The following is a 23,201-nucleotide window of genomic DNA, read 5'->3' on the forward strand; positions in this document are numbered from 1 at the left end:
AAGTGAGCTCTCGCGTTACGTGCCTTTGGTTCGGGACCTCTCGCGATATTTTGGAGCTCTGGGAGAAGACAGACACTTCGGGGGCGGCGACGCTGGAAGAAGATGGCGGACGAAGCGGGTAGCAACGGGGACGCTTCAGCCTTGCCGGTGGGAAAGGAGGCAGGTGAGGCTGGGGTGTTTCTGCCTTGCTGTTGCGGAGGACCGGTGTCTTGTACTTTATCCTCCTACCTGTTCCCATAAGCATATTGCGTCAAAAGTAGGACTGGGGCTGTTGGCCACTACCCTTTCCCCGCGCTCTCAGGCGGGGGCCTTCAGGATTGGGACCGGTTGCTGATCCTTTCCCCAATTATCACGTACAGAACGAGCGCCGCTCAAAACGTTGTTCCCCGTTCGTGGATTGCTTTCTGCCTACTTCGAAGGTACTTCAGCATTTCCAGCTCTTGCCAAGCTGAGTTCCGGAGACTTTGTTGAATTTGTTACCGGCGACAACCCACAGACACACGAAGTTTAAGGACACTTTGCAGATTAAACAAAAATTAGTCATGACAAGAAGTCGGGAATCTGATTACTTGAGTTCAAGCTCGCGAAAACTTACCTTAAATCCGTTACTTTTTAAGATGATGTAAGACTTCACCGTTTCCATTGTACTATAGGGAGATGCCACTCTCATTTTTTTGTCGGCAACTTTAGACTAGTGTTTCTTATGTAATTTAGTGGTGTGATGAGAGAAATGTACTTTCCCAGTGGTTTATAGCATCCTCCCTCAACCTGGAATCTTCCAGAAGAGTAGACCTGTGAAACTTCATCTCCAGCCAATAATGATCATGAGGGCTGGTGCTGATAAGAATTATAGTCCAAACACAAGGGATAAAAGCTACATAATATATTTATAATATTTTCTAAATCAATATAGCAGAGTGAATCAACTTTTGTGATTTCTTTGTTGACTTTTGCCAGTGATTCACTCATGGCATTGGGTTTTATCCTACTTGATTATACATACTAACTGAACTTCCAGAGTAAAATTCCAAACCAGTTTTTCCCAAATTGTTGCTCTTTAAATTGTCAGATTACAACCCAAGCTTATTGGGGAGATGTGCCCCATGACAGGTCTTGTCCATAATATCTGGAGAGCACTATGTTGAGGAAGGGTGTGCTAAAGGAATGTGAAATAAGATAGATATTTTAACAGGTCATATATTAGAAACTGAAATATTGCAGACATGACTTCTGAGAACCTAAGAGACTTGTTACCTGGTAGGGAAATAGCATTGCTTCAGACCTGGCCAATTTTTCCTGCCAGTGTTCTAGATTTCCTTGCAGGCTTATCATAGAAGGATACTAATATCTTGCTGGGAAATCTCTTTAAATCACAGATGTATCAGTAGTGAGGATACATGTAGTAATAGTTATAGATCTTGCCCCTTGGCTGACAGTTCTATGGATAAGTTGCCTATTCTAGAACACCATGGGAAGTCAGACTGTGAATTTAGATAATGTCTAAATCAGGGATGGGCAACCTTTTCAGGCCAAGTCTTTCAGTCTTTCATCACACATCTAGAGTCAAACTCAAGAAGTAAGTGTAGGGGTGGTATCAGATCAAAAAAGGCAGGATATACATAAATAGTGATAATTATGGTAATTAAATATGTTGGTCACAGTAAAAGCAATAAGTTATCAGGGAGTTAAATGTTTGGGGAAAATAATGAAATAAAATAGAAGCAATGTGTGGGAAGGTATTAATAAGTATGTGGTGATGCAGTAAATGCAGAAATTTGAAGGTTAGTTGCACATATCTCAATCAGCCTGATGCTGTGTTTTCTCAGTTTTCATCAGAATCTTGAACTTTATGGTTAGGATTGCCAGTTTTCAGCCTAGAAATCTTTTCATCTCTTTAAATGCTGCATTTAATGCTACTGATGCATTGTAAATGCGTCTTTCTTGGTCACCAAAGATGGAGCCGACAGGGAAGATTTAACTCTACCTCTTCTAGCAAGAAGATCTTAAAACTTCTTCCTGTGTCATGGAGGAAACTCCTTCATTTAAGTCTTTAGTTTTGCTAACTAGGAGAAGCAGTGGCTTTTCTCTCAGCATTACTTTGAGGACTGCAAACAAAAAGAGAGAGAAAAGGAAAAGAAGGAATTCAAGCCACAGCTGAGGCTACACAAATCATAAGCATTTGGGCACCACCACTGCAGTCGGAAGGACTCTGGCAAGTACAGTAGATCAGCACACCAGAAAACAGCTGCAGTAGAAAAGCCATTTGGAGACTAAGAATTAAAGTGAGGGGAATACTGGAGTGAAAATTATTGTCTAACTTCATAGACCTAGATTTGGGCCCAATCCAGGAGCATCCACACCTGCATCACTCAGAGGAGCTTTCAGGTAGCAAATGACGGTGGACTAGTGCCAGGTCCCGTCAACTGTAACAACCCTCTGGGAGCCTCCCTCATTTTCCACAAATGAGGTACAAGGTGACCAAAGTGAGCATTGGATGGCACCAATATTAGTGACCCTCTGGCACCTGAACTATCACTTGATGTCACCAACAGTACTTACTTTCACTGGCTTTGGGAGTGCATTGCTGGTTTTGTGGCTCGGGCATTGGCTGGTGGACTACCAACCAAAAGCCTACCACTCAGTTAAGCATTGATTGGTAAAAAAAGATATTTGGAACATCTGTTAATTCCATTCTAATAGAAAACAAGAAAAAAATCCTTCAGCCCTTGTGAAGGAGGAGAGAAAGTATTAAAGAAGACCAACTTCATCCTTTTGGCCTAGAGATCTCACCCTAATCGTTATTTGAGCAAGAAGCGGGTAGGGAAACAGTCGCTGGAGTTCCCAGGTCCACCAACAAGACATGCTTCCACACAGATAGAGAAGGTAAGATCCAAGGAAAATGTTCCTCAGATTAATGCCATCATTTCCCAGGTGGGTGGACAGCTGCAAAAAAAAAAAAAAAAATCAGTGCACCTGGGAGCCCACATGCAGATACAAATGGGTGTTAGAGCCTGCTTGGTGGGGACATGCTCTTTACTTGTCAAGAAATTGAGGGAGAGGTTTTTGCCTTCATCCACCTTCAAAATCAGAGAGAAGCAGCTCAGGATGAAGGAAGTGATAAATCTCCTACTGGATATGAGTATGATAGTGTGTTCCTGTAGAGTTACATGACTTACTGTCAATTGGTGGGTCACAGAATGCATTTACAAGCATTGACAGCAAGGAATTCCCTTCCAGCATCACACTCCACCAGCTACATCTACAGTGGGGGTCCTGCTGATAGACATTTGTAGGACAGTGACCTGAGTGGACTGATCCGCATTCATTTAACATAAAATAGACATGTTTGAGCCTTCAGGCACATGCTGGTACAGAGGATGCTTTAACTCTACTGCCTCTCCATAGGAATGTGTAGTATATCCTTTTTCTGTTGGCTCCATCTTCAGTGATCAAGAAAGTAGTTGGACTTAATCATGAACTATCTTTCTTGTTACTGAAAGATAGACCTGTCCCACCTTACAAAAGGGCAGAATCAGTCAGTTTAGAGAAGCAGTTTAACTGCATGGGACAAGAAGTTAACTATAGTGTATTTGCTAACTATTACATATTGTTTGGTTTTCTCATTTTTGTTGTTGGTAGCAAGCTTTTTAAAATTGTTATTCAATAAAGAAGTTAAACTATATACAGCTGAAATCAGTATGTGCAACTGAAAGGTAGGGCTTTATTCTACAGGACAGGAAAAAGTTCTAAGATTGTCTTCTACCTAGAAGGGGTGGAGTTAACCTTTCCTTTTAGGTCCATCTTTTGGTGACCAGAAAGGTACTTCTTCCTAGTCTATTCATTTTATTTTGTTTGAATACTGGTTCAATACTTGGTTATTTACATATTTTTATGGGCATGCTTCTTGCAATAAGAAATGTGAAATGTGGTTACCTATTCATTTATTAAAACATGCTTTGTTCTTTATATTACTCTAAAAGCTCCACCTGGCCAATTATATTTGTCCTGTTGGTATCATGTCCTGTTCTGACTGGTAAAAATAAAAGTTCAGACACATTTGAAGCTTGGTGCCTTGTAAGTGATTGGATTGTAAAAAAAAAAATGTTTGTTTTATAGTGATACATTAAGAAATTTATTCTGTAAATTCTCTTAATAAGCTCACTAGAAATCTTTTAAGTATTTTACCATAGAGAACAATGGGAGTTGAAAATAAGTTCCTTGCTCCCTCAGTTTTTCCCCTAAGGTCACAAAAGGAGATATGAGGATAATCTATGCTGAGTGCTACCTATTACCCAACTTTTCAAAAGAATTGCCATTTTTTAAAAAAATCCTGCAACAAATAGTGGAAATAGCAATTATACCTGCTTTTTACAGCATGTGGTTACACAGACAAGCTCATCAGCCTTAGAACTAAGCCCAGCAAAGAAGTTATAGCAATAGGTTCACTTTAACACAGACCATGAACAACATAAACACAGCAAAAATATGCTTCTCTGGCTATTGGTCTAAGACTTTGTTTCTATTGTATACTCTTGCATATTGCACACTTTTTCATTTGGCAATCTTTCTGAAAAAAAGCACAGCATACATAGATCATACAAGAGCAGAAATAGCATATTATAACCCACATCCTCTAACTTCCCTATAGCAAAAAATTTTAAATCAATAATAAGGTTGCCTGCAGACAACAGTCTTTGTTATACCCCAAATCATTCTCAGTAGCTGGTTGTCTCTTTTTACCCCATCTCTCTCTTCTCTTTAGTTTCCCTTAGCTGATTACATAGGAAAAGCATACCCTCAGGGAAGCTCTATAGGTCTCATAGAAAGCTGCTGAGGAGAGAAGGTGACCACATACAAGTGGACTGGGCAGTTATTTTATTCTGAATTAGAGGTAGCTCTTATCTGTGTTCTCTATCATTTTAAATGTAAGCACCAGCATCTTGAGCAGTTTTGTATCATATTTTGTAACAGTCTTGTACTTTAAGAGAAATACTCTCCAAAGAATGTATTCATGCAGCAAGTCCTTCTGTTAATTCATGTTCAACTAGAATCATATGAGCATAATCGTTTAAATAAGCCTTTTTATCTCACATTTTAAATTACCTTCTGTAGTTTGTACAAAATCAAATTGGATAATTTAAACTGTAGTCCTAAATATGTATCTTTAATGTATATCTGCATAAACCTATAAGTTTCTACACTTTTCTTATCTAAATTAACACAGTACCATTTCTTATTTGATCAGTACGAGTTAGACCCTTGAAAATAAAATATTGCAGGTTGTCTGACTTTTTTTTAAAATCCCTTTTCAGCTCTAATATTTTAATTTTTTTCCAAAGCATAGGATTGGGAAAAGGTTATAGTGTAAAAATCAGTAAAATCATCATTGTCTAAATCAGGATTGAGAATATAAGATCCTTTAATTACAGCTGAAATATTGGCTCCTAGCAATCCAGCCAGCATGATCATTGGTGAAGAATGCTGGTGATTGTAATTCAACATCTGGAAGGCCATTACTTTCCTTTTTTCAATCTAGGAACTATGGTCAGATAGATTTGAAGCATCTGTGAAGCTCTGTGTGAAGTCATCAAGGCTTATTGGTGCACAGTAGCCCTCATTTAACAACCATTCGTTTAGTGACCATTCAAAGTTACAGCAGTGCTGAACAAAGGGACTTACAACCAGTCCTTATGCTTACAACCATCGCAGCACCCCGGTGGTCACATGATCGCGAATTCAGGCACTTGGCAACCAGCTTGCATTTACGATGGTTGCGGTGTCCTGGGGTCACATGATCACCATTTGCGGCTTTCCCAGCTGGCTTCCTGCAAGCAAAATCAATGGGGAACTGCATGATTTGCTTAACACCTGTGGTGATTCACTTAATGACCACTACAAAAAAGGTCATAAAACCAGGCATGACTCTCTTAACAACTGCCCTGCTTAACAATGAATTTTCTGATACCTGTTGTAGTCATTAAGCGAGGACTACCTGTACACTTGATTCTAAGAAAGGACAGAAATAGTTGCAGACTTTGCAATGATTTCAGAATTCCAGAAGAAGTCCCACTGCTGTTAATCTTAGGCATGATAGTCATATTGGTCCACTTGGGAGCTGCAATTTAAAGTGCTAATTTAACTCTTCTACATCAGTGGTGAGCAGATTTCATGATGATTGGATCCATCTTATTTTTGTTAGAATTTAAGTTCTGTGTGCTGATTGCAAAATAAATAAGGAACTTTAAGCCTGAGACTTTGTCTTAATTATCAGAAATCTCAGTGGGTCCAGATTACCTTCTCCAGCAATAAGACAGTAGGAGATCTTCAACACCATCTTTTAAAATTAATCTCCAGGGAAGATAAGAACCCCTGTAAATAGTTCCTCTGAATCCCAGCCATGAGTAAACATGGTCTGGTTCCCATCCTCAGCTCAAATCTGGAGGACAACAGGCAGTATTCCTGCACTTGCACTGGACACTAGAACATTTCTGACAATAGAGTAAGAAGGTAAAGTAGGGTTATTTGGGTAAGAGAAAAGCTGGGCCTCTTGTGTGACAAGTAGCAGAGAATTTTGCTCTTATGTAATATGGATTTATTTGTACATCTGGTAAAGGCAACACTTCTTAGAACCCATGTCCCCAAATGGTCAGCTCATTTCTTCTGCCTTACTTTGAATTGATAATGTACCATATAGCTACTTCCTTATGGAGCTACAGAATCTTCCAAAGCTTAAAAACAGGTAGGGAGAATGTCTCTGTCCCCTCTTCAAATTTAAACTGGAAAGATACAGTAGGTGGATTTTCACTAATCATTATTACAGGCTGTTGGAATGCTTTATCAGGTAACAGTTGTCATCAGGATTAGAAAGGCTGTTCCCAAGTACAGTACCAGTATTAGGTATGAACCTTTTCTTTTAAATAGATTTTTGCATAGAAATGTCATGAATAGCATCAGAAATTAGCATTGTCTGTTCCATGGTTTTGTTGCTCCCCCAACCTTCTTTACAAAAACAAAAAGCAAAAACAACAAAGCAGACTTTAATCCTCAAGGCATATTCTACAATAAATCTCTTAGTTTTATAAAATTGCCACAAATTCTTGTTCTCTGAGGGTAATGCCTGCTCTGTTCTACTGTTGCTACAGGCAAATATAATTCAGATGAAATTTCTTCCCCAATGTGGTTAATGGCAGTATTTGCAATTTGTCATGTCAGTATAGTGATTTGTTGGAGTTTGTAAAATGGGGTGTATTTTGTAGACAATTACAAATCAGTGACAGCTGAGATTCTCTACCCACACATATAATTTTTACATCTTTTTAATCCATTTGTAAATAGCAATCATTTGATGTAGGATAGTTACACACTCACGCTGACCATTACGCATATTGTCAAAATAGCCAACAAAACAGATCTTTTTCTTCTTGACACAATGTGAGGTGCTAAATGTTGAAGATTTGTAGGTAGAAAACAATGCTAGAACTGTAGTTTCTTGCAGAAAGACTTCCATTAACCAGGTGACTTTTTAGCTGAAGATTAATGAAAGCATTGGCATTGTATTTAAAATGAATGTGGATCAGTAGTTAAATGTTGAGCCTTTAATTGTGCTGTCTTAAAATTACCTTGTTTACAAGTACAACAGAAGGCAATGGCAAGCCATTTCTAGGTTGTTGCCAAGAAACTGTGGACATGAAATCTCCAGGAATCAAGCTCAACTTGAAGGAGACTATTTTTTGTTCAGTTGAGTGTGCTGTGAAAATTAAATGAAAAAAAAAAAATTCTCAAAAAGTATTTGCTTTTTGTCTGATTAAGACATTAGAATTGTCATTTCAAAACATTTAACTCATTTATCACCAGGCAAGGAATACTTGACTTCTGTGTTATTCTGGAAAAGCCCCTGAAGATTGCTAGGTGACTGCAAGAATTCCTGGTTTTTAAATTATTTACATATGTGCCCATTCATGTAATATATATCATGATGTTCTTGCCTTTTGCAGTGGATCGGCTGATCAAAGAAAATAGCCACATCTTCACAGATACCCAGTGCAAAGTATGTAGTGCAGTGCTCATCTCCGAATCCCAGAAGCTTGCTCATTATCAGGTATGGTTCAAACTAGAGGTAGCTGTTGAAATATCTGCTTTCTGTGTAAAAGATCCTAGGTATGCTTAGCGTTCTTGTCCTTGTTCTCTTCCTTCAGAGTAAGAAGCATGCAAACAAAGTTCGGCGATACATGGCTATCCACGGGGAAGAGGAACTCAGTCAGAATAAGAAAATAAAGCTGGATACAGTGCAGGTAATATCAGTCAGAACTCGAAAGAAAAACAAGCACATCATGCATTTATTACAGTGGAAAACTTGTCAGGTGCATTCAAGTGTAGCAAGTCTTGGCCAATAGTATAATGTTCCAGAGAGAATTTTTGGTGTTGCAAAACATTTAATCTAGTCTTCACTGAAAATAAATTTAAGAAGCTTAATAGAAGACTATAATTCTGAAACTATTATGAATTAATATTGTTACAGAAACTTAATAAACCTATTTGAAACTAGAGCTCTCTCTTGTCACATCATTTCTTTGAAGATAAGAGTCTACTAGTAAATTAATTCTATTCTACTGCATATTAGGCCCTACTTGAATAATTCTGTGTTAACTTCACTATCTGCTTTAAATAAAGACAACGATATTCAGTAAAGAATAGTGTGAAACTGTGCTAACAATTTCATTCAAGTTCCAGTTCCTGAACTTGGGACATTTTTGGTATGCTTTCTTTTGCCCCTTCAGTCCCAGTAAATGTCTGTGTTCCTTTTTACAAGCAACAGAGCAGCAACGGTGAAGACAGGAACAAATGCTGTCCCATCTGTAACATGACCTTTTCTTCACCTGTTGTGGCTAATTCTCACTACTTAGGCAAGACTCATGCCAAGAATTTGAAACTGAAGCAGCAGTCTCCTAAAACAGAAGGTATGATCAGGAAGGTACAGAGGAGTTGTCTCCTGGTGTTGTGTAAAAAATCCCTTGTCAGAATAGTCTAGGGTTCATATCCATTATAGTACAAACACTATACACCAGTCCCTGTCCTTACTAGTATGTACATAATAAGGTTCAAGAATATATATTTTAAGTTGAGAATTTGCACATTGATGTCCCATGTTTGACGACTGATGCAGTAGTAAAATGCCTGAGAGATGGAGGCATACAAAATACATATCCTTGCATAATTTTGCTACTTCAGATAATCTGTTTTGTAACCCATATAGTTGTGTATGTGTCTATGCTAAGAACATTCAAACTTTATGCAGAATAAGAATGGAAATTTCTGGTCTTGTGAGGATATTGTGGATAGTTCTGGTTTTGTGAAACTCTGCTTTTATTCTTACTCTTTCGTCTCTAGTTTTTTTTTGTTTCTTTTGGGTTATATTTGCAGCAGCTGTATCCATTCAGAAACAGCCTACTAATCTTCCCACTACCGTGTCCTCCAGTGAAGAGAACCAAAACACTTCTGACCCAGACAAATTCTGCAATCTCTGCCATGCTACATTCAATAATCCATTGATGGCAAAACAACACTATGTGGGCAAGAAACACAAAAAGCAGGAAACCAAGCTTAAGCTAATGGCACACTATGGGAGGACTCCTGAGGAGCCTGTTGCTTCCACTGGTGAGTGTTGTGGAAGGTTTTCAGAATAAAGAACAGAATCAGTTGTACATGTTCGTAATGCCATAACTAAATTTGCTTTTGTTTTTAGTGTCATATATGATATTGGGCCGCTTCTCTTTTGTATTATGTAATTGGAAATAAATATACCCATTTGTGTTATATTTTGTATAGTGGCGTATTCACATGCAGAGTGATTAGCTGAAACTGCTCCCCCTAGATGAGGAGGAGATTAGAAGAGACATCCTGAAAATTCTGGGTGCGGGAAAGAAGCCTCTCAGTTTCTCACAAATGCCTTTAACACCCTCCCCCATATCCATCTGGGCACTAAAAGGGGAGCAAGAGGGCTGAAGCCAGTGCCTAAGACACTGGCAAAAGTGGGTGGAATATCTACATCTATTTTTTAATTTTTCATAAGCTGCAAAAACATGGCATCAGTGCTTATAGTGTTTAATCTAGTGTGGAAGATTTTTGTCACAAAGAAAATGAAGAATATATGTGCAATGTATGCAAAAAGAAGAAATAAAAAGTGGGAAATTGAAATGGAAATGTTGACAGTGAGGCAAATGATCCATACCATTACTGTAAATAGAAGGCATGTCAAAATAAGGACAACATTTGATAGTTCAGAAGTAAACTAGAATTCAGAATTAAGCAAAAAGATTCATGTGGATGTAATTAAAATGAAATAAGTAAATGAAGAGTTAACTGCTGGCAAAATATACTATTTATTTATTTATTTATTTATTTATTATTTAAAAACAGGTTACAGAACTTGTCAGTAATTTGGATAGGAAATCCTTGGCAGCCACATGAGACTATACAATTTTTTAAAAATATTAATATAAAACAAAGAGTTTTTTTCAGTTTATATCCTGATATTCTGCCTGTATGACAGAGCCTAAATCAAAATGAATAGGAAAGTCGTATACGTGCCAGAAAGGTAGACATCTCAAAGTAATACCGTGATAATATGTTTTTAAAGAAATGTTTAAAAATAACTACAATACTGCAAATAAAGCAACAGATCTGGGACACAGACCTTCAATCTAATCTAAGCCTAGTGTCTAGTTGTATAATCTGGGGGATTCTTCCAAAAGCGTTTGCGCTAGCCTCCTATTTATCATCTGTTACAGTATTGATAGGGCATGTACGCACTCCCCTCAGCAGTCCTCTTTGGACGCTATAAGAATACTGCAGTGCACCAGCACCTGTGCCCATATGGGGATGGCTCAGTAGAGTCTTTGAGCCATATGCTCATCTGCTCTTCCCTTTACAGGGATTCTAGGATGACTCTCATCTACCCCATCCTGAAGCTACTTCCAGGAAGAGAGCCCAACTTCTATTTGTTGCTCCTCTTATCTGATAAGAACCCAAGTATATCCTTCCAGGTTGCCCAGTTTTGCGCCTCTATATGTACTATTCATCTTACTTCAAGTTGAAGATTTTGATTCATTTACTTGTATTCCTGCAACTGCCCACTTGCTCTGCAGAGATCTGTGATGGAATTATCATGTTAACTACTCACTGAGCATTTACTTTTACTATATACTTTTACTTGGATAGCGGACAGGATACCTGACCAAAGTTTTTATTATGAACCGGCTTAATTTGCATTTCCCAAATGAAAATAAAAATAAACCATTAGAAAGGCTTATAAAAGGAAAGTTGTATGTTAGAGATATACATTGGCTGTTTTGTGTAGATTTTATTTTTAATTCTGGACTCAAAGAAATAGAGTAGAGCAACTTTATACTTGAAAAAATGTGAATGCTATGTATATGAAATGAAACTGATTTGTCCTATTACTGGTAGAAATGGGGGCTCAGTATTTTTAAATAAAAGATGCAAAGAAAAACATAAGCCTAGCAGCTATCAAACAATAGGCAAAATCTGTATTAGTGAGATTCTAATCAGCAAATAAAAAGTAGAAGATCCATAGCTATGCTTAAGCGGTTATAGAATTATATTTTATGTGAGGTTTGTTCTGTTTATTATATTCTGAATCTTATCAAATATAGATTTTCATAATGATAAGCTTTGATAGATTATTAGTTCTATATTTTATCACACCTATGTCATTATTTCTATGGCTGAAATAATGGTTTCTAAAAAATAGGATTTGTAATATTAAATTTACATACTAAAAAAGGTAATATTTTCCTGATACAAGTTTATAATTTCTACTCCAAGTTACAACAAGGACCTTCTGCACCAATTTTGGATAGAAAAATGTCCAGAATTTGGGGAGGCTATTTTGCATAGGCAAAAGTATAACCACAAAAATTGTAGGAGTACTCCCAATACAGTAATCCCAATGTGGTTACCTAAAGCAAATTCCTTCCAAATCTTCTTCCATTGATAGGTTGTGAAGTTTTTACCTCATCAGAGCAGTGAGGTAAAATGCATTCACTTTTAAAATATGTAAATGGATCGAAGGATCTTCTCTTATAATTCAGTTTTTCTTTTGGTGCATACAATATTTCTTAATCCATAACTATTCAGTTTTCACAGAGGCATTTCATCATATCTCTTTGATGCCCCTTCTATTTTTAGACAATGCTTATGAAACTACTTTTTGTTCATCTACCTTCTTTCCATTTTTTTGTTGTTAGTTCTTTGCAGTAGAACAGTTAAGCCTGTAGGGTAGTGTTTCTCAACTTCGGCCGCTTTAAGCTGTGTGGACTTCAACTCCCAGAATTCCCTAGCCTGCCCAAGGTTGAGAAACACTGCTGTAGGGTGAAAGATTGGCACTCTAAAGCATCCTCTCCCAGAAACCGTCTTGGTGTATACAGCCTAACGCTTGCTCCTGCCTTGTTATAATGGCTTGGTACTTATCGCAGCCACCACATATCAGGGATGCCTTACCTAGCATCTTTCCCTCCCATCCCTCCCACCATATGAAAGAGTAAGACTCCCACAGCCTGTGTGCTTCCCTGACAAGTAAAAGGGAAAAAATATAAAAAAGAACTAAACTCCATCACATCCCCTTCTGTCCTTATAGTACTGAGGCATGCAGATATGGAAATCTTCCCCTCTTCCTCCTCCTCCTCTGTGGTGATAAAGATTCATCTCATAAGATAAATATAATCAAATTTCATTTTAAAAAGGAAAGAAAAGAATGTAAAAATTCCCACTTTAACTGTCCTACAAGCAAAATAATCAGTGGCAGGAAATAAAAAAACGGCTGCTCAAATCACAGAGAACATTTTAGAAGAATTTCCAGTGGAAAAATACGCAAGGAAAGATAAGGCCCTAAGTAGTTCTCAAGATGATGTTCCTATTTAGAAGCAACTCGGATGTAAATTGGTGCCAATTTTTATAAAACATAAATCTGAGGTATAAAAACAATACATTAGACTAATCCCACAGATTTAGCACAGTTGTTAGCTAACTTTTTCCCATTCTTCTACAGAACAGACACTTGAAACAGATCTTATCTCTGTGCCAGTTTGTTATCTGCAAAATCCTTTCTTCAAGTTCCAACTGTAATCAGAAATTGAAGGAGAATCTTAGCTCTCCACCCCACCCCCAGTCTTGGCACACAGCTTCTTGCTTGTCTCTCTTCTGCCAGAGAACTGCCTGCAGTTTCCCAAAGAACAACAACAACAACAACAACAAATCACATGGAGGAGAAGTTGTGGAGGAACTCTTCTTTGGCCATGTGCTAAACTAAGCATTTCTCCCCAGGAAGATCTGGTTTGAGACAGAGGGATCTTTATTTCCCATCTGGGAGTCAGCTGTCAATCTTGTGAGTGCCAGTGACATCACAACCATCTTCTTCCCAAATATCCGTTTATTTCTATTTATCCCTCTTTTCATTTAAGTACAGGTAGTCCTTGAGTTACAACCACAATTAGAACCAGAATTTCTGTCACCAAGTGATGAGGTTGTAAAGCATGATGTCACATGACTGCACTGCTTAGTGACGGCAATCACTCCAGTCCCTGTTGCCATCATTAAGCGAGGATAGTGGGTCATTAAGCAAGTACCTCCTTGCAACTTCCTGCCAGCTTCCAACAACCCAAAATCAGTGGGGAAGCCGGCAGGGAGTTGTTGTCCCAGGCAGCTTGCCAGCAGGCAGGTAAGTGGCTGCTGCCAAGTAGGAGAGATGTGCAAATGGGTGAGGAGGGTGCACGAGTATCCGGGGAGGCGCGGCACAAGTCCAGTGAGGCTCAGGAAAGAGGTGCAGGTGGCGGAGGCGTGGTGTGAACACAGTGGGGCTTGGGGTGGCTGCCACCAGGTGGGGGAGGATGCGTGAGTGGCCAGGGAGGTGTGAGCACAGCGGGAGTTGGGGTGGCTGCTGCCAGGTGGGGGAGGGTGCGCTAGTGACCGGGGAGGCATGAATGCGGTGGGACTTGGGGTGGCTGCTGCCAGGTGGGGGGTGCACAAGGATGCATGAGTCACCAGGAAGGCACGGCGTGGGCTCAGAGAGAGTGCACAAGGGTGTGCGGGTGGCTGGCTGGCACTGTGTGAGCTCAGAGGGGCTGGGGGAGGGTGTGCGGGTGGGGGAGAATTATTCAAGCAACTTGTGACCTTCTCTGCTGCGCCCCCCCCATTGACTTTGCTTGTGGGAAGCCAGAAGGGAAAGTTGCAAATCGCAATCATGTGACCACAGGACACTGCCACCGTCGTAAATGCGAGCTGGTTGCCAAGCACCCAGATCACGACCACAGGGGTGCTGGGACAGCTGGGACTTCGAGGACCAGTCATAACCACCACTGGTTCAGCGCTGTCGTAACTTCGAATGGTCACTGAATGAGTGGTCTTTAACCAAGGACTATCTGTAGACAATTCCACTGACCAAAATGTTTGTCTAGGTGTGGTATCTGCTTACATACAAATGCAATTATTTTTTTAATTGAGCTAAGCAGCAAAAAACAATAAAGGTAGCAAAACAATAGATAGCAAACATTACCTTGTGCTTCCATAACAATTTGGCAGGCAGGCAGTGGTTCACTTCGTAACTAACATATCTATCTATTTCACTACTGTAGTCTTGAAATCCTCCACAGAGAAAATTATACAATCATATACTGATTGATCACTTAAATCTCTTTTCTTTTCCCAAAGTTCAAAATGTGTTTTCTCAGAAGATGGAATGTACAGTTGTTGAAACTTGTTGAAATAATAATGAATTCCTTTAGTTACTTTTTCAACAAAATTTATCATTATCATATTTTTTTCTCTTTGCCTTCAAATGATTTAATTTCTTGTACTTTTCTCTCTGTTTTCTTGTGTATTTGATCCAAAATTAGAAACTTTCTAATCCTTTCTAAGGATGAACAACAGGATAAATAGAGCATCACTATTTTTTAATACTCATTTTGAAACACTACACAGAGGTTCAGTGGGGGCTACATGTGCTCTCCCCATGGCCCTGCTACCTGTTACTGATGAGAAGATACAGCAATTAGATAGATTCATAATTGGGTGTTATTGGGGGTTCACAGCAGGGGAAATAGCAACTGGAGGTGCATTATTTAAAAGCTTCCATAATGAGAATTTTATGGTGGTGGATTGTCCCAATGTGCAACTTTCATCCTGTTGATTTTATAAATGGCTGGTCCTGTTTAATTATAAGGAATCATTTTGAAACGTATAGCACATTTTTTATGATTTAAACAGATGTTTTAAGAATCAAAATTCTCTCTGTTGCACTGTTGCCATTATACTATATCCGTTCTTCATCCTTTCCCTCTGGAATGGGAAGAGGACCCTTGCACTTTTCTTGCTTTTTAAATTATTATAATTCCAAGGGGATCTGACAGATGTGTCTTTATGGGCATTTTTGCAAACATTCAGTAAAACTACGTGGCAGAATATTCACTTGAATATGTTGCCTGCAATTCTTACTAAGGAAAGGAGTTCTAACATAAGTTAATTAACCAGAAACAGATGAATTGCAAAATATAATACTGCAGTTTGGAACAATGTGTTTGTGTCACATTCCATTTAATTGTTTTTTAACAACAACAAATGTTCACTTTCCTTCTGGTACAGTGTAAGGATCTGAGAAAGAGAGTAATGCAGTAAATAACTTTGCAGCAGGAGTTCTACAGTTTTCATAAAGAATAATGCTTTAGGAGATCAGTGATCAGATCTCCCAGTATTTGTTTTTTGAATGCCTTAGTAATCATGGTGAGCTCAGAACTTTGTTGGAGCAGCTCTCTGAAAGACAGTAATGTTAATCCCTCTCAGATGCCATTTTCCTGATTGAACACACACATATATACCACAGTAACAATTGTTTTGTTTGAAAGCGCACGTTTAAATTCTGAAACCAGTGCATCATTAATGTTCCAATTAAGTTTTGAACTCCCTGCAGGTGCTGTAATTCAAAAATAGAAAGTTGGATATATGACCATAAATCTGCTCTGTTGTATAAATTCAACTGGTAATAACTGTATAGCATTACTTAGAACTCATAGCATCACAGTACATAGAGTCATTGTGAATGCCACTTTGCAGTTGTTAATTATAATATCAACTTGGCTGTTTAATTCAGTTAATTTGATGATCAAATTTGTGTAACATTTTCAGCTGGAAAGGGATATCCCTGCAATGACTGTAACATAGTACTGAATTCTATAGAGCAGTATCAAGCTCACATCAGTGGCTTCAAACACAAGAACCAGTAAGTGCATTATCTTTTATCTAAAATAACTGGTGTAATTTTTAGAAGTGACCACTAAATTGTGTTAATATTTAGTGATATATAATGTGCTTGGTAGTACTAAAGGTTTTGCATCCCTTTATTAAATTGAATTTAGTGGTACATGCTTTTGTTTTTATAAGAAAGATCACATATTTTAATATTCCTAAATAGAGTATTCCTCATGACTAGCAAACATAATTATGATGCTAAGAATGGAAATTTAGGAACTTTGCTATTTACTCTATCCTTTGCGGTTCACTCTGCCTTGGCCCAGCTATACTGATACCCATAGAAAAGCAAAACAGAAAAACAAATGATGAAGCAGTCAAAGAAAATCTATTTCTTAATGGGCAGGTTACATTTGCCTCATTATCCTTTCAGATAATTTCAATATTTTCTGGTTTTAACTGTTCTTCTTTACTCTGCTTATAGGTTTCTTTAAAAAAAATGTAGTTTTTTATGTTTTGTAATGTACATATCTGCAAGTTGCCAAAATATGTACAATGAGGAGAAATAGGCACAGTGAGGACATACCAGATTTTTAAAAAAAGCATGAAGTACATCCAGCATTAAGTGGATATTCTTTTACTCTTTGAATTGAATTTCTAGTGTTCTCACCATCCTTTGTGCCTGCCCCAAATCTGCTTTCAATGCTCTGGAACAAATTTAAGTACACAAATGGAGATATGAATAATCTAGCTATTTGACAGAGTACAGGTAGTTCTCACTTAACAACCCTAGGCTGGCCTGATACTCCCCCCCTCGCCCTGCCGGCAGAGCGGAGAGATTGGACAGGAAGAAATTTCAAGAGAGTAAGCTGTTTGCTCTTCTACACATCAAAAGCAATGCATGCTATGCAAACAGCTTACAGTATTCTCTTGAAATCCCTTCCTTTCCTCTGGAGGATAGGAAAACCCAAACAGCACTGCTGCCTAGCAATTTTGAGGTTAAAAGAAGTAAAATGAAGGGAGACCGCTTTGAAATACAGGTAGTCCTCGGTTAACAACCACTCATTCAGTGACCGTTTGAAGTTATGATGGCACTGAATGAGTGATGGTTATGGCTGGTCCTTCCAGCCGCCCAGCATCCCCAAGGTCACATGATCGCGATCTGGGCGCTTGGCAACTGGCTTGCAGTTACTATGGTTGCGGCATCCTGCAGTCATGTGATCACGATTTGCAACCTTCCCTGCTGGCTTCCCATAAGCAAAGTCAATGGGGAAGCCAGCAGGAAAGGTTGTAAGTCTCCCCCACTTGTGCACCCTCTCCAAGCCTTGCACCACACCTCCCCAGCCACTTGTGCACCCTCCCCCACCTGGCAGCAGCCACCCCAAGCCCACCATGTTCACGCCATGCCTCCCCAACCACCCACACACACCCTCGCTCCCTCTCCCATACAGCAGCAGCCATTTAACTGCCTGCCAGCCTGCTTGCGAGCCTCCTGAAACTTGCAACTTCCTGCTGGCTTCCCCACTGACTTTGATTGTTGGAAGCTGGCAGGAAGTTGCAAGAAGGTGCTCACTTAACGACCCACAATCCTCGCTTAATGACGGCAATGGGGACTGCAGGGATTGCTGTTGCTAAACAATGCAATCACATGATCTTGCGCTTTATGATCACATCGCTTAATGATGGAAATTCCAGTCCCAATTGCCGTTGTAACTTGAGGACTACCTGTAGAAGCAGAGACACTGCTGTTGCTAAAGAGCTCAGGCCACTGTGGGAGCACACTGCATGAATCTGTAAATAATACATGTCTTCAGTTTCCTTGAGCAAATCAGTTTTTAATCATCTAAAATCAGTTCTATCTGAATGCTTCAGGAGAACAAACAGGTTGGGTAGTGTTGGTGTTTTAATTGTATCAGCCAATGAGAGAGCCATCTTATTTGGTCAGAAAAGTTTTTAGAATACTTCACATAGGACCAAACAAATCATAACATTAATTAATGGCAAGCTGCTTAATTAGGAAATCACATTTTATGAAATCTCTGTTGGTATAAACTTTCTGTGACACCTACATGGAGCAAATTGTTTCCCAAAGAACTGTGAACTGCATGCTCCTTTTCGGATGCCCCAAAGCTCCTTTCTGTTGTGCCACTGAAATTTGGCAGTTTCCCAGTAGAAACCAACAGCATGCTTTTCCATTGTTGGTAGGTTTGATGATTAAGCAGTAAAAAGGTTTAAAATATTTAATTCATTCTTAAAAACCCACTGTCCCCCAAAGGCCAGAAATCCTAGTTTTGCCCAGTTATGTGACCTGGTGTAGCCACTTCACATTGTTACTGAAGCAAAAAAAAAAAAAAAAGTTACAGGACAGAATAAGTACACAAAGGTTGCCCATCTTGACATAAAAGATGCTGCTCAGGATTGTGTTCTATTGCTTTTTCTGACTGATGAGGGCAAGAAAAATCTGTTATGTCCTTTAACATATAGATCAGGATATTATTATTAATTATCTCTTTTTGTTGGATTACCCAAAATATTAACTTAATTAATTCCATCACTTATTGCACAGTACAATAGCTTGTAGGGAATCTGATTAAAAAGATCTTCTTTCACAGTATAAGATACTTCATGATGTAAGTGATTGCTAAGTACTGATAATGCACCAGTCTGCCAAATCTATAAATTTGGGGTATCCATTCAGCTTGCTGACAAATCCTGTATGCTAAATATCAAACTGTTATATGCAAAGTTAAAGTTTCTGGTTGTAGTTTTAGTTGTGTTGGAGAAGAGGCTTTCTGCCAAAAGTGGGCAGTACATCTTCTTAGGTATAACTCTCCTCACTTTATCACAAAGTCCCAATCACAATATATAGAACCATTTTTTAACATGAGATTGCGTGTGCCATTTTGAAGTGGCTCCTTCTGGAATCTTATGAGATTTTTCCAGACCGTTTTGCACAGTATTGATTTAAGTACATCTTCCAGTAGGCAGATATGTACATTTTATAGACTGAATTAATCAATGTTGTTCCTTACCTGTCTCACTCTCCAGTATACCAGGAGGCATTCCTGTTACAGCAAGATACCAGAAACAACTGTACACACGAGAGGAGACCACCGGCCCTGATGGCTACAGCTATTTCAGCCAGGACCTCTAGAGCGAACTGCTGTGCTGCCTCTGGATTACTCGTGGCTCAAAAGTGAACCCTTTTGCCGGCCTGCTACAATATTACTGTTCCTCTGACTAAATGAAATCCTCCTGGCCTGCAGTGTACAGGTTTAGCTGACCTAGAACCAACTATTGGCTAAAGGATCTAGAAGGGACATAATTACTACTTGGCATTTGCTCAGTCCTTTAGAGTAGTTTTCATTGTGTAACCTCTTACTGTAATAGCAGATGGGGGCGGGTGGGATGTGGGATTCTGTCTGGCCCCATCAAGGCTTGGCATTTGCTGGGATTCCGTCTTGAGCCCACCCTTTCCTTCTGCCTAGAAGAAGCAGAAAGGAGTTCTACACACAGGAACAGCCAGAGGAGATCGACCTTGGGAAGAAAGCTCTTAATTCATGGTAACGCAAGGCTTGTTACCTGTGAGATGTGGAATGGGTATAATGGACAGATTAATTATCTTGCCTAGAATGGGGTGTTACATTGCTGTATTCATCTTACCCTTGATGGAATTAATAGGGTTTGTGTGCAGAGTTTCTTAAGTCATCCATTTTGCCATTCATAACTACTTTTGTAGTTCAGCGGATGTTGGCTTTGGAGCAACTGGTGGTCTGTTCAGTAAAGTTTTTTCTGTTAGTAGTCTGCATAATCTACTTCAGAAACACAAGGAGGAGGGGGCTCTGCTGAAGCAAGTAGCAGTGCCTCCCCAAAGCTGCATTGCTCTTTCTGTTCCTGGCGTCATTCTTGTGGAAACTGTAATGTGTTTGAGCCTATCTGTCTACCAGGTTCATTTATGTTAAAATGTTAATGAGAAATTGTTTGATGTGGTGGTGGAGACTTTTAATTTTTGTTCTTTAAGGCATTCTAACAGACTTGAAGAAATGTGAGAGAAACCAGAAGCTGCATTTTGATTATGGGGTGGAAGTGATGTTTGTGGGTGAATTTTCCCTGAGGCATCTTTCATTTTCGGTAGTGTTGAGCTCTCTTATTTCTCAGCTTTGTAAATCCAGTAACCATCCCCCAAGCTTAGATATTGGATTATGTGTTTTAGAGGTATCTATTCTCTAGGAATTCTATTGTTTTCCTGCTGATAAATTTCTAAAGCATAGGAGGGAATTCTGCTTAAGATGACTTGGCTATATGTTTTGTTTAGAAAAGTATAATCAGTTCCGCTAATCTTAGACTAGTACATTGACTTTCCTTTTCCTGTGCATGTAAAAAAGGAGAACTGCTAATCCAAGTTTGTTTTAATCCTGCCAGTGGAATGTTTCCAAAACAGTTGAAATTTTCATTTTGTATCATACTGTATTACATGATGTAAAAGCAGAGTACCTTAAGATGGTCACCACTTTATGTATCCCACCTTTAAATCTGTTTCTGTTTAAAACCAGCTAACAAATGGTTACAGTACTTTCCTTCTATTGGCTTCAAATGAAGCAGCACTTCATAAGACTTACTGAAATTTTAGAGGTCCTTTGCTTAGTAGCTTGTTTAATCTACAGTCTTCATAATGAGTAAGAAGACTATATCCTTTCTAAGCAATTCATTTCTATGTCCTTTCCTATTATCACTTCCTAAATTAATATTGTTGGCAAGTTTTCATAATTTGGTATGAAAATTGGGGTATACTATTTTATATAGTGGTATGTCATGAATTTGCATCCCCTTCTGATTGGGTGAGAGTACTTGCTGGCATTTTTGTCTTTCCTAGTAGCCTCTATTTCCATTTGCAATATTTGTGAGATGGAAATATGTGAATATTGCTACCAGTATAATTATATATGGCTTCTGTGGCATATAGCTGTGTTAGTATGTGTGCATGCACACATTCCCTTTTAACCATTAGTTAAAAAAAAATTAAAAGGATCTATCTTTGTGTCTTTACTTTTCCAGCTGAACTATTAAGGTTAGGTTCAAGTTAGAGCAGAGGAACATTTTTCTTTATAATGATGATTCATTTCCATTGAATATCATTCCTGGCAAACCCATTCTGCTGCTTTCTTTGGGCATAAAGTATTCACCACCTTAGCCCAATTCAAGCAGAGATTATTTTTAAATCTCTATTTTACATTCACGACTTCAAGTTAACTTAATGGGGTTAAGTGTCCTGAGGTTGCATCTCATTATTTCCAGTAAATTCAGAATTGAGCGTCCCTCCTTTCCCTCAAAATTCAATTTATTTATCTTTGCAAGAAAAAAAGGAATAACAGGATTTAAAATAGCCTTGCGTATAAGGTTGTATTGTGACAGAATCTATGATAAGTATACCCACATAGACACTTTCTCATGACAATTCTCCTGTGAATAATCTGTCAGATATGTATCTTCTGACTTTTGGTGGTTATGTGTACATTAACCTTAATTTAAGCTTCTTTCCCTGCATTTAAGTTCTGTGTTTTAGCATTCTCATTTTCCAGTATCTTGTGCACTATTTGAAACTTGGTCTGTGATATGCCTAGTGAGCTTTCACAATCTACATTGTAAAGTTTGGATACTATGGTAGCCTGTATGAACTCTTGACCTTAGAATTTTATTTCTATTGTATACTGAATTCTTTTGCAGTTGCTCAGTGTTGATAATTTTGGCAAACACAAGGGTGAATAAGTAGTCTGTTACTTCAATAAAGTGATTAATATTTTGGTTCAGACGAAGTACAAATGGGACATGATAAATTCATGAGTTACCATTAATCTCTTGCCTATTTTCTGTTTCTTAAATAGCCAGGCATTCTTTTTCTTATTTTAGAGATTAAAGGATTGTTTTTCTATTCATAGCAGGTGTATGTTTTGCTTGTGTAATATTTGTACCTTTGGAAAATTACTCCCATCAAGAGCTGGACTTCAAAATCACACTTTGCACTTACAACAAATATTGTAAAATGTGAATCTATGTCGTAAATTTAGAATATTTAGGGAAAAAGTGTTGGGGGCAGAGGCTTGGGGCAGGCTTTATTCTTATATTTAGATCAAAAATCTTAAGCATACATATAGACTCAAGTACCATCTTCTGCCACTTTTGATATGGCACTATACTGCATGTACAAGCAATTTACTGCTCTGAACAACGTGCAAAGAGATAGTGATATGGTGAGAGTAGATTCCTGTTTTATTCATTCATTTGAATTTTTATTCTGAGAGTTTGGGATGAGATGAAATATAAATTAAAGTTAAAACAAAATGCTGGCAAGATAAAATAATGAAAACAAATCTTAAACATAAGCCTATTAATATATTTAGTGATTTTAAAAAATGCATTTTTGATATACAGTGGAACCTCGGTTTACGAACTTAATTCGTTCCGTGACTCTGGTCGCACCCCGAATTGGTCGCAACCCGAAGGAAATTTCCCCATAAGGTTCAATGTAATTACCATTAATCCATTCTGGCATGGAGGACAGGGAGGCGGCTATTGCTTGGAGGGAGAGTCCCCTCCCTACAACCACGTGTCAGGGGCGGAAAATGGCCGCGGACCACGTGTCGGGCGGAAAAATGGCCACGGACCATGTGTCAGGGGCAGAAAAATGGCCATGGACCACATGTCGGGTGGAAAAATGGCCGCGGACCACATGTCGGGCGGAAAAATGGCCGCGGACCACATGTCAGGGGCGGAAAAATGGCCACGGACCACGTGTCGGGCGGAAAACGGCCGCGGACCACGTGTCGGGGCGGAAAAATGGCCGCGGACCGTGTCACGGGAGGGAAAATGGCCGCGTATCCTGTTTGTACCCTGAGGTGGAGTTCGCAAACCGAGGTAAATTTTTGCGGCCAGAGCTGGTCGTAACC

General features: G+C 38.9%; 1 protein-coding gene across 5 annotated transcripts; it reads left to right on the forward strand.

Moving 5' to 3' along the window:
• Positions 1-30: 30 nt before the first annotated feature.
• Positions 31-22,190, forward strand: ZNF346 (zinc finger protein 346). Of its 5 annotated transcripts, XR_003085485.2 has the most exons (9): positions 80-163; positions 360-419; positions 7,995-8,098; positions 8,196-8,291; positions 8,810-8,957; positions 9,421-9,654; positions 13,067-13,402; positions 16,195-16,288; positions 19,306-19,351. XR_003085485.2 is itself a non-coding variant. In XM_025171146.2 (8 exons), the coding sequence occupies exons 1-8, from the start codon at positions 103-105 to the stop codon at positions 19,409-19,411; spliced, it is 903 nt and encodes a 300-aa protein (XP_025026914.1). In that variant the 5' UTR covers positions 80-102; the 3' UTR covers positions 19,412-22,190. The 5 variants fall into 5 exon arrangements, 4 of the variants coding, with proteins under 4 accessions (XP_007435193.1, XP_025026914.1, XP_025026915.1 ...); XM_025171146.2 differs by lacking the exon at positions 13,067-13,402 and having other exon boundaries at positions 19,306-22,190; XM_025171147.2 differs by lacking the exon at positions 13,067-13,402 and having other exon boundaries at positions 9,424-9,654; positions 19,306-22,190.
• Positions 22,191-23,201: the final 1,011 nt, after the last annotated feature.

The sequence above is a fragment of the Python bivittatus genome, unplaced genomic scaffold (assembly GCF_059951505.1).
Source record: "Python bivittatus isolate LINGU-HERP-01145 unplaced genomic scaffold, Pbiv_v1 ctg000080_np1212, whole genome shotgun sequence".
Taxonomy (NCBI): Eukaryota; Metazoa; Chordata; class Lepidosauria; order Squamata; family Pythonidae; genus Python; species Python bivittatus.